The sequence below is a fragment of the Sus scrofa genome, chromosome 1 (assembly GCF_000003025.6).
Source record: "Sus scrofa isolate TJ Tabasco breed Duroc chromosome 1, Sscrofa11.1, whole genome shotgun sequence".
Classification (NCBI taxonomy): domain Eukaryota; kingdom Metazoa; phylum Chordata; class Mammalia; order Artiodactyla; family Suidae; genus Sus; species Sus scrofa.
Window position 1 is genome coordinate 251,649,713 of NC_010443.5, and position 12,115 is coordinate 251,661,827.

At 36.6% G+C, this 12,115-nt stretch overlaps 1 protein-coding gene and 1 long non-coding RNA gene across 6 annotated transcripts in view; one reads left to right on the forward strand and one right to left on the reverse strand.

The window, feature by feature from the left end:
• Positions 1-12,115, reverse strand: part of LOC110256901 — a 206,996-nt gene that overhangs the window by 67,357 nt on the left and 127,524 nt on the right. For both annotated transcript variants that reach the window (XR_002338980.1, XR_002338981.1), the window contains one exon: positions 7,066-7,189. This is a non-coding gene — a long non-coding RNA (uncharacterized LOC110256901). The remainder of the gene's footprint in view (positions 1-7,065; positions 7,190-12,115) is intronic.
• The window catches only part of MUSK (muscle associated receptor tyrosine kinase), a 108,388-nt gene continuing 96,711 nt past the window's right edge, over positions 439-12,115 (forward strand). For 2 of the 4 annotated variants that reach the window (XM_021074436.1, XM_021074440.1), the window contains exon 1: positions 439-1,224. In XM_021074436.1, the coding sequence (XP_020930095.1) occupies positions 1,146-1,224 (79 nt within the window). In that variant the 5' untranslated portion in view covers positions 439-1,145. The remainder of the gene's footprint in view (positions 1,225-12,115) is intronic. The other 2 variants (XM_021074443.1, XM_021074447.1) reach the window with 1 other exon arrangement.

Sequence of the window (12,115 nt, forward strand, 5' to 3'; positions counted from 1 at the left end):
AAAAGAACATGAAAAAGAATGTATATATGTGTATAACTGAGTCACTTTTCTCTAGAGCAGAAATCAACAGAATATTGTAAATCAACACTACTTCAATAAAATAAATTTTTAAGGAGTTCCTGTCATGGCTCAGTGGTTAATGAACCCAACTAGTATCCATGAGGTTGCAGGTTCGAACCCTGGCCTCCCTCAGCGGGTTAGCGATCCTGCATTGCCACGAGCTGTGGTGTAGGTTGCAGACGAGGCTCAGATCCAGCATTGCTATGGCTGTGGTGTAGTTTCAGCTGCAGCTCTGATTTGACCCTTAGCCTGGGAACTTCCACATGTGGCAGGTGCAGGCCTAAAAAGCAAATAAATAAATAAATATTTTTAAAAATAGAAGCATAGATTGTAACAGGTGGAGCTAAACAGGTAGGCAGAGTCCAGCAGGGCTTCCTACATCATATTAGAGAGGTATGGACATTTTTCTTTGTGATGAATAGCCCCAGATGACTTTTGAGCAGACAGATTCTCTGAAAAGAGATTAGAAAACAGTAAGACACAAGCAAAGAGAACAGACAGGAGGTGACCACTGCCATTCCAAGAAGATGAATGTCTCAAAGGAAGGCTGGGATAGGGTGACACTGGTTGAAATCAAAGGAGGGGGAGAAATCCAGGAACACAGGAGTTGGTACAATCTGTAGGGACTGGTAATAATTGGATGTGGGAGGGGGAATAAAAGGTGGGGATACGTCATGATTAGATACACCCAGCCTTCTGGGGTGAGTGGGGTAAAGGGAGTGAGCTGAATCAGAAGATCAGGAAGATTGCACCTCAGAGAATACAATGATGGTTGCAAAAGGCATCTGGTATTGTCTTCTATCACTGTCTTAAAAGGGATTCTAAAGGGATTTTCTTTCCCTTGTTCCTCCAGCCCTTCACTTGCATTACTGGCCTAAGTGGATACTCACCAGCTGGCCGTGTCCATCATTACAGCCAAGTCTGAGAATTCCTGATTATACTTAGAGCCTGTGGAGCTGCTGACACAAACAGTCATTAGCAGACGACCCTTTTGGAACAAACCATGCTTTAAAATGTAAACTGTGGGGGCATTTTCCTTGTGTTGTCCAGAAAAGAACTTTCTGCTGCCTGAGCCTGGATTAATCATGAGAGAGCTCGTCAACATTCCACTGGTACATATTCTTACTTTGGTTGCCTTCAGCGGGACTGAGAAACTTCCAAAAGGTTGGTTGTGAGCGATCTAATCTTCTATTGCCTTGTCACTGTTCTAAAGTTGCATGTATGTGCTGCGAGCATGACTGATTCATATTATGGTGGACTTGGGTTTTACTCGGTGAAGTAGGTGTGCAGTGTTTGGAGAGGGTGAAAACTATATAAATAAGCAACTGATTGATGGTCTCCATTCTACCACCTCTCCCTCCCCTGCTTAAGCTCTGCAATAAAAAGTTTAGCCCTACAATGCACGCAGAGCCCTCACTTGCAGGGAAAACATTAGCAGGTAGACTGCAAGTTATCGAGGTCAGTCTGTTTACGTGTATGTCAAACTTCAGGGTGGTCTAAATGGAGGAGGAAAACCTTTTCACATCAGGTTTGCCAGGAATAGAATCAACCCCATTCCCAGACATCTCGAGTGTTTGCTTCTGAGCAAAAATCATTTCCATCTTCAGTTTCAGCTTTGCAAAATTCTTAATCAAGGTTTTGGTTATCCCCCAGATCGGAATTAGAGAAAGTCGCACACACAAGTTGTCTATAAAATGAAAGCCAGAAGAACAATGGGTTCTCAATAACTGTGAGACTGGAGTCATGATTTGGCTTGGCAAGAGTCTGTGAAAGGTTTTTTTTTTCAGAGCCTTTGGAATGTACCGGAAATAACACCACCTCAGGGGAAAGGAAAGCAACTTAAGAAACTGACAAACACCTGTTGCAGTAGCAAGAATGTGCACAGTTTCTGGCCAGTGTATTATTAAGCTGAGATTAGCGTATTTCAAACTGGGAAGAAAGGAAAAAGGGTGAATTGCAAAGGGACTGAGGGCTTCATTGAAAGCTTTTTTTTACAAAGACATGAGAAAGCACATTGAATGATATCAATGACAGTGTTTTCAAATTAAAGGTGTTACAGTAGAGTAAAAAGAGTGCTGTGTTTTATGATACACTCATTTTCCCTCCGCATTACTTTATGAAAGAACTGAAGAAGCTCGTATTGTGTAGATAAGAGAAGGTAGTATATTGTATGTAGGTGGGAAGCATAGCTCAGATTTTGTGGTTCACTAGAATTTCTGGACCTACAAGGTCAAAATTCACATGCTAACAAGATACAGCTTTCACCAACAGTCTGATTTCATAGACTTGAGAGGGTTGTGTTGCTTTCTTTTTCCATTTGACATGAGCGGAACGGTATGTTCAAATGTATTTCAGTGTTTAAATACCAACTAACATTTTAAGGCATCTCCAGATAAAAGAGAATCTAGATCTTATCAATTGCTAATAATAGCTAGAAAGACTTAACATTGGCTTCAGATTATTTTAATACTTCCTGATCATACAACGGATGTCCGGTAAGATAGCACCTGGGTGTTTGGACTTAAGGACTGTTATAAATCTATTTGTGCTATTCTAAACCATGAAGTTACAAAAAAATAACAAGGTTAAATGCTAAAATTTATAGAAATCCAGTCTTAGAAGGAGCAGAACAATTGATTTCTGGTTCAGATTAGAATCTCACATGTACGCGCACGCACACACATACACACACACACACACACACACACACAAACACCTCCATATGAAAAAAATCCTAATTTATATTCTAGGAAGAGATGACTTGTAGTTTCCAAACTTTACAGGTAAAGAGAAACTATACTGAAAACTTCAAAATATGGTGGCATAAATGTAACAAAGCCAAAAAATCCTGGCTTCTAAATAAAATACCCAAATTGTTAACTCAACTTTGTTTTTTTGTTTATAATTTATTTACCATATAATTATATTGTAAAATTAAAAAAATAAAAAATATATTTTTGCCTACCCTATTCTATATATTGTCAAATCTAAATTAACATGGGTTTTACTGTAAAGCACAGGGAACTATATCCAATCAGTTGTAATAGAACAAGATGGAAGATAATATGATAAAAAGAGTGTGTGTGCATATATGGCACAAGATTATAAATCAGCTATACTTTAATTTTTAAAATTAAAATAAAAAAATGAATATGGGTTTAACATCAACCTTAGCCAAAACACCAGGCCTGGAAGAGCAAACATCTATGAACAGTTCTGAGAATAAACATTATCATGAAAAAGCAATTCTTAAAATTTTAAATGTTGAACTGTGTGGAATATATTGGTACAAAAAAAATAAGATGTAATTATTTTAATACTACTGAAAGTAACGTAATTGTTCTATACCAAATATCTCCTACTACTTATTTTCTCTATTTTTGGCAGAAGATAACAAAAAAGAGATTTTTAGATGGTATACCTTTTTCTTAAGTCCTTTAAAATAAATGAATGAAGAGGTCTGCACCATAGTATATCAAAAAATAAACTGACACATTTAAAATAGTGCAAGAGGAGTTCCCATAGTGGCGCAGCAGAAACGAATCCGACTAGGAACCAGGAGGTTGTGGGTTTGATCCCTGGCCTCACTCAGTGGGTCCAGGATCCAGCACTGCCATGACCTGTGGTGTAGGTCACAGACGTGGCTTGGATCTGGTGTTGCGGTAGCTGTGGTGTGGACTGGTGGCTATAGCTCTGATTAGACCCCTAGCCTGGGAACCTCCATTTGCCGCAGGTGTGGCCCTAAAAAAGACAAAAAAAGACAAAAATAAAATGAAATAGTGCAAGGGTATTCCATGCATTCTTTTCTAACTATCAGCATAGCATTTCCTCAATTAAATTAATACCCAACTTTGTAGAATTAATAGTTTATTGTTATAGTTTTAGTTTAATTTAGATTCCTACTGTTGAAAGATAAAGGGAAAAGTCACTATCTTCTGAATCACTTCAACTAGTGATACTTTCAAACATGAGCTCATTACCAAACCACAGCATGGAGAAATTTATAAACCATCATGTATGAAAATAGCCAATGTTTCATTGAACATTCACCTTCATTGCATACTTCAAAGATATTTAATGTTTATCAGGGAGTATTAAGTGTATAGTGGGATTTTTCTGTATGAGTACAGGAGTCCGTGTAAGCAGCACTAAATTTGTTTAATATGCACAAAGACCTCCTATCCAAACTCCACTTTTAAAACTATCTTATTACAACCATACCTCGAAGTTCTTGATTTTTAAGTGATTTAGCTTTAGATATATTTTAGTAACTTCTACTAAATCATCTATGCAGGGATAGGAGTCGCAGAGTCAAGATATGACTAAGTCAGAACAGGCACAGCTGTCATTGAAATCCAGGACATCAAGTTCTCGATGGATGTTTTATACTGACGTACATTGAAAGAGCAACTCATTCCATATTTGGAGAAACAATCACTTTTAAATATCACTGACCTTAAAGAACAGAAAGAAAGAGAGCAGAAATGGCAAGATTTCCACCATATTTCCAAAGGCGAAGTAAGCAACTTCTCAGTGAAATCAGACATGAGGTCCTTAGGGGAAAGTGACAAGTGAGGGATGAGTAGAGGGCCCAAAGGAGGTGGACTCATTCAGGAAGATAAGAGAAGTGGACCAGGGAATGTAGAAGGACCATATGTCCCCACCGAGACCCTTCTGGGGCTGGGGACTACGCCCTCCATTTGTGGTCCTGATTTGCACTATTGTTTCACTTTATCCAACAATACTTTATGACCATAGGAGCAGCGAGGACAGCTGGTTGGATTAGTTCAAGATTGGTACTTTGCAGGGTCAGTGCCACTAAAGCTAGAGAGTAAGGGAACTGAGATTATATGGCAAAATACCATGCAGTATAAGTCAAATAATGAAGAAAGCGAAACGAGCGTATTTAAGGCCTGAAAGAGAAGGTTAAGATCAAGTTCCTTTTCCTGGACTCGTGTCTTTCTATGTGTCGGTGGGAAAGCACGTAGTCTCTGTAAGCCTGTTTCTTCAAAAAAAAGAAGGACCTACCAGTGTTCAACATATAATGCTATGTACCGTAGTTCCTATTGTGGAGCAGCAGAAATGAATTTGACTAGTATCTGTGAAGATGCAGGTTTAATCCCTGGCCCTGCTCAGTGGGTTAAGGATCCGGCATTGCCATGAGCTGTGGTGTAGATTGCAGATACAGCTTGGATCCCACGTTGCTGTGGCTGTAGCTTAGGCTGCTACAGCTCTGATTCAACCCCTAGCCCAGGAATTTCCATATGCCATGGGTGTGACCGTAAAAAGCAAAAAACAAACAAAAATGCTATGGACTATGCTAAGGATTACCAATGACTGTGAAATGATCACTCCTGAGGAACATGCACATTTTTAAATGAGTCCCCCAGATATCATGTCTTAATCCCAAAGGAAAGCTCAATTTCAGAAATTCTAAAACTGACCCAGAATTCCTCCCCGCCTGTGCCCATTTCATTTGTGAAAGCAAGGACCAAGAGTGGGCTCTGTGACAGAGAATTCATGATATAACATTACTAAGTGAGAGAATTATAATTATTGAGATTATCAATGAACCTTACAGGTTCTAAAGCCATCATAATAAAGAATAACTTATATTTGATTTCCTCACCAGTAGAATAAATGCATCAGTTTCTAAGATATGCCAGGTGATAAGCAATACTGAATCTCCTCTTTTCTTAGGGGATTTGAAAAATATCCAACACCAAACTGTTTCCTCATACTGAAAAATCAATCCTGGATACATGATGTTGGAAAGATATGAATATGTTCCAAGTGTCAGCCCTAGTTTTACTAGAACAGAAAGGAGCAAATACACCTGACTTCTTTGTGTATTCAATCATTTGGTCATGTCAATCAGCAACTGGTCGATCAGAAGTTGGTAGGTCAATGGCCACGTGCTAGAGCCCATAAAAGGGTAATATCACATCCTCTCATCCAGCAGCTAGCATTCAAGTTAAGTTACTCTTTGGGTACAGAAAAGCATTGTGTTTCATGTATTTCTTGGTCATGCGGTCCTTGGATTGAGGGAAGAAATAGTGTCCTAGTTTAAACAGGCCCTGGCTGAGATGAAAGCTGGATAGCAGAACAAAAGCAAACAGAACACAGTCTGCTGAGTCAACAAACATCATTAAAAACAGCTATGTTACTGTGCCAGCAAAAATGTGAAAGCAGATTCATTTGGATAATTTTTGGAATATGGGCAAAGTGAACTTAACCAAGTATGTTCTACCTCTAGAAACTGATACTGATGTAAATCTTTTTTTTTTTTTTTTTTTTTTTTTTTTTTGCTTTTTAGGGCTGCACTTGCAGCATATGGAGGTTCCCAGGCTAGGGGTTGAATCGGAGCTGTAGCCACTGGTCTACACTACAGCCACAGCAATGCGGGATTGGAGCTGTGTCTGTAACCTATACCACAGCTCACAGTGACACTGGATCCTTAACCCACTGAGCAAGGCCAGGGATCGAACCTGCGTCTTCATGATTGCTAGTCAGATTCATTAACCACTGAGCCACGACAGGAACTCCCGATACTGATATAAATCTTATTTTATCACTGGTGTGTAATTAGCACTACACTGAAGACATGGTATAGCTTAGAGTTTAAAATAAAAAAATAGGAGCTTTAAATCAAACTTACCCTTGAACTTAGAGAACAGACTTGCAGTTGCCAAGGGGAAGGGGGGAGGGAGTAGGATGGATTGGGAGTTTGGGGGTTAGCAGAGACAAATTATTACATTTAGAATAGATAAGCAATGGGGTCTTACTGTACAGCCCAGGGAACTATATCCAGTCTCTTGAGATAGATCATGATGGAAGAGTATTTAAAAAGGAGTGTGCATGTGTGTGTGTGTGTGTGTGTGTGTGTGTGTGTGTGTGTGTGTGTGAATGACTGGGTCACTTTGCTGTATAGCAGAAATTGGCACAACATTTTAAATCAACTATAATTTAATTTAAAAAGACAAAAAAGGAAAAAAGGAAACTTACCCTTAAAGTTCAGTTGCATCACTTCCTGCTTTTGTTTTATTTGGGCAAGTTATTTAACCACCTGTAGCCTTCATTCCTCATCCGAAAATGGGAATAGTAATAGCATCATCTGCCTTCATGTTTGCTGTGATAAATAAATGAGATCATGAATGGAAAATATAATACATCGCTGACAGCAGGCTCTTAATCAATGTTAGATGCTAAAATTATCAAAAACAGAATCATACCTCACATAAAATTGTCATGCCATGGAACATTAAGGGTAAGCTGTTAATAAAGTTCTTAGTAACAACTAATATATTTTTCCAAGTCTAAATTTATCAGGGCATTCTAAGATTTACTTCTTTGATCTTAACTGTTCTCAAGAGTTTGAATCACCCTATTGGAAAGATAATATTAATAGTAAGTCTGTTACCTCTGTCACTTCTGCATTTGCATATTGAAGAAGAAGAAACTAATGAATGAAGTTTGGGTTTTTGGTGAAAATAATATATGACTATTAAGAGTAATTTAAAAACTACAACATATACAAAAGTTGAAAGGAGAAAGTCCCTTGTACTTCCAGCACTTGTTAACATGTTGGTACATTTTCTTCCATTCTCCTGCATATCCTAAAAAAAGTATCATAATAAAATTGTTTATATAATTCTGCCGCCTGCCATTTTTACTTAACACTAACACATGAGCATATTCTATATTATCAATATCTTCAAAATACCATTTGCAGGGACTGTGTAAAGAGTATCCTGTTTAGGTAACAGTTGCTACTATGTTTAACATTCGCTCTCTGAGGAAAAAAAGCCCCTGATATGCTGCATTTGTTGACTTCTATAGTGTTGAATGCTCCAATTGTAGCCAAATTCAAAGTATCAAACAAACACTAAGTTGGGAAGAGATGTCCAATAGCATGCCTGTATATACAATTTCTACAGACATTAATATAAATAACCCCAAGAATATGGAGAGTAGTAGAATGTAGTAAAACAACCAGGAAGTGATAAATGTTGAACATTCTTTTTAACATTATTTAATTATAAAATTATACAACTTAGCTTTTAATAACAGCTTTATTCAATTGTCTTATAAAAGTTCTGAAAAATTAACACCTGACTCTTGCAACCCAATACAAGCCAGCAGCTCCTGCAGACCACAGTTAACCAACAAAGCTATATGCCTAACTCTTCTTCTGCTTTCATACAATTAGCACATTTAGTATAATCAATCTGTTTTGTGCCATGAAATTCATCTGTGTTCTTTTCCATTTTGAGAATATTTCCTTGGGATAGACCCCTAGAAGTAATTGTTGCTGGAGAAAAGCTGAACAATCCAGGTTTCTATCTCTCAATCATAGAATCAAATAACACAGAGTATTCCATGTGAGCCAAGGACAATGATAAATGCATTATGTATATTCATTTACTTAATCCTCATGACAAGTATGTGGCAGTTTTATTGTTAATTTCCATGTACAGCTGAAGATGCTAAGGCACTAGTTAAGTGACTCGGTGAAAGTGGGAAGTAATGGAGTAGGGATTGAATTCAAGCCTGTGCTAAGGCCTCTCACTGTTTAGTTGTTCAATGGTTTTTCTTTTTAAGCAATGAAAGCATTCAGTGTTAACACTAACCTTTGAGCCCATCACTACCTGCATCCCATGACCCAATTATAATTTTTTTGTTTTTAATCTTTTAATATCTATGTGATTATGCAACTGGTTATTTCATTCATTAGTTATTTTGAAAAATATACTTGTTTCTTAAGAGATTGACTTTCTCAAAGTTTGTTTTCAATTACAGATTTGCTTCCATTGCATTGGAAAATTAGCATTTCTGTGGCTCTTTATTATGTGCTCTAATTTTTATTATAAAGATAATATATATTAATTTCATATATTTTAATATTATATTTTTCTGTAATACTTTTCTAGAAGATACAGAAAAACTGAAATACAGAATTACACATAATGCTCACAGTTAGGGGCAAATGATTATAATATTTTGGTACTCATTTTCTCCCACTTTCTTGTGCATGTGTGTGTATATGTGTGTAATTTTCTTTAAAAATTTAGGAGCCTATTACTTCACTGTGATGCCTTCTGGTAATTTTAATTTTACTTTGGCTTTGTTTCTTTTGAGTTTATGTATATATATGTGTGTGTGTGTATGTACATATATATATATTTGTCTTTTGAGGGCCACACCCATGGCATAGGGCGGTTCCCAGGCTAGGGGTCTATGCCAGAGCCACAGCAACGCCAGATCTGAGCCGTATCTGTGACCTACACCACAGCTCACAGCAATGCCGGATCCTTAACCCACTGAGCAAGGCCAGGGATCAAACCCACAACCTCATGGTTCCTAGTCGGATTCGTTTTCCACTGTGCCACGACGGGAACTCCATGAGACTATATTTTTAAATAATTAAGCTTGATGATTGTTGTAGTTTCCAGATGGATTGTTCCCTTTATTAAGTACTGTTTCTCTTTTCACTCTGTAAATGCTTACTTATCAACTTATGCTTCATTTTTTCTTATATTGGTACACTTTACTGGTTTACCACTTTGATTGATGTTTACACACATTCCCTTCTCTTTATTTCCAAATTTCTGTTTTAATTTATTTAGGCATGCCTCTTGTGTTCTTTATCTTATATTATAGTGTCTTTCCATAGATGAGTTTATACCTTAGAATTTACTGTGATTTCTGATATATTGGAGCATATGTCTTCAATATTAATTTGTATCTTCTGCTAACCATACTTCTTGATTTATTTATCCTCATTTTCTGATTCTTTATCATTTTTTAAATTGATACAGTTCAAGTCCTTTTTTTTTTCTCCTACTGTTTTGGAAGATTTGGTTTTTAACCCATTAGCTTAATGGTAACCATTAAATGAAATTTTAACATATGCCTCTAACCATATATTTTTCTCCTCATGTTTGTAGTTATTTAGTATGTCATCTTTCTGTTTAAAGAGCTTAGAATATTTTAATAATCCACTGAACTTCTTCCCTAAACTTTCATCTTGTAATTTGTCTAGAATTTTAGTTCCACTCTTTTTTAAATACAAAATTAGGTGACTTTAAAAAATGTATATTTTACAGGTCTAAAATTGCAATTATATTTTAACACCATCTACACTTACCATAGATTCTCATCCCTGGCCCCTTTCTTTGGGGTACAAATTATTTCTTACTGAGTTTATATGCTTTTGGTAACTGTTTCAGAGAAGGTCTGAGCAGTAAACACTCAATATTTGTCTGTTTCTTTATTTTATCTTCATTAAACGTTGATTATCTAAGCTGGCTATAGGATTCCAGGTTGGAGTTCCCATTAGAGCTCAGTGGAAATAAATCTGACTAGTCTATATGAAGACACAGGTTTGATCCCTGGCCTTGCTCAGTGGGTCAGGGATCTGGTGTTGCTGTGAGCTGTGGTGTAGGTTGAAGACATGGCTCAGATCCCACATTGCTGTAGCTGTGGCATAGGCCAGCAGCTATAGCTCTGATTCAACCCCTAGCCTGGAAACCTCCATATGCCATGGATGTGGATTTAAAAAGACAAAAACAAAACAAAACAAAAAGAATTCCAGGCTAACAGTTACTTTTTTTCCACCTTATTAATACTGATCCATTGTCTTTTGGTATCAATTATTGGTGAATAACTTCAGGTGAGTTTATTTTTGTGTGTGGTGTTAGAGAATGATCTAATTTCATTCTTTCACATATAGCTGTCCAGTTTTCTCAGCACCACTTATTGAAGAGACTATCTTTCCTCCACTGTATGTTCTTGCCTTTGTCATAGATTAGATGACCAGATTAGTTTCTGGGCTTTCTATCCTGCTCCATTGATTTATATTTGTTTTTGCACCAGTACCACACTTTTTTGATGACTGTAGCTTTGTAGCATAGCCTGAAGTCAGGGAGCCTGATCCTTCCAGTTCCATTTTTCTTTTTCAATATTGCTTTGGCTATTCAGGGTCTTTAAAATTTCCATACAAATTTTAAAATATTTTGTTCTAGTTCTATGAAGAATGTCATTGGTAATTTGACAGGGATTGCATTGAATCTCTAGATTGCTTTGGGTGGTACAGTCATTTTGATGATATTGACTCTTGCAATCCAAGAGCATGGTATACCTTTTCATCTGTTTGTATCATCTTTGATTTCTTTCACTGGCATCTTATAGTTTTCAGAGTACAGGTCTTTGGTCTCTTTAAGTAGGTTTATTCCTAGGAATTTTATTCTTTTTGATGCAATAGTAAATGGGATGATTTCCTAATTTCTTTTTCTGATCTTTCATTGTTAGTATATAGAAATGCAATACATTTCTCTTTATTAATTTTGTACCCTACAGCTCTAGCGAATTCATTGATGAGCCGTAACAATTTTTTGGTAGTATCTTTAGGATTTTCTAGTTATATTATCATGTCATCATCAAACAGTAATAGTTTTACTTCTCCCTTTCTAATTCAGATTCCTTTTATTTCTTTTTCTTCTCTGATTGTTGTGCCTAGGACTTCCAAAACTAGGTTGAGTAACAGTGGTGAAAGTGCTACATCTTGTCTTATTCCTGATCTTAGCATATATGCTTTCAGTTTTTCACCACTGAGAATGAATTAAAGACCTAAACGTAAGGTTGCATACTATAAAACTCCTAGAGGAAAACATAGGAAAAATGCTCTCTAACATAAATCGCAGCAATATCTTGTTTTATAGAATAATGACACCTCCTAGAATACTTATAATAAAAATAAAAATAAACCACTAGGACCTAATTAAACTCAAAAGTGTTTGTGCAGCAGAGGAAAGCATAAAAAAAAAAAAAGACAACTCATGAAATGGAAGAAAACTTCAGCAAATGATGCAACAGGTAAGTGCTTAATCTCCAAAATATACAAACTCATGAAACTCAACAACAAAAAAACCATACAACTAAATTAAAAAATGGGCAGAAGACCTAAATGGGTATTTCTCTAAAGAAGACATATGGATGGCCAATAGGCACATGAAAAGATGCTAACATTACCATTTATTAGAGAAATGCAAATCAA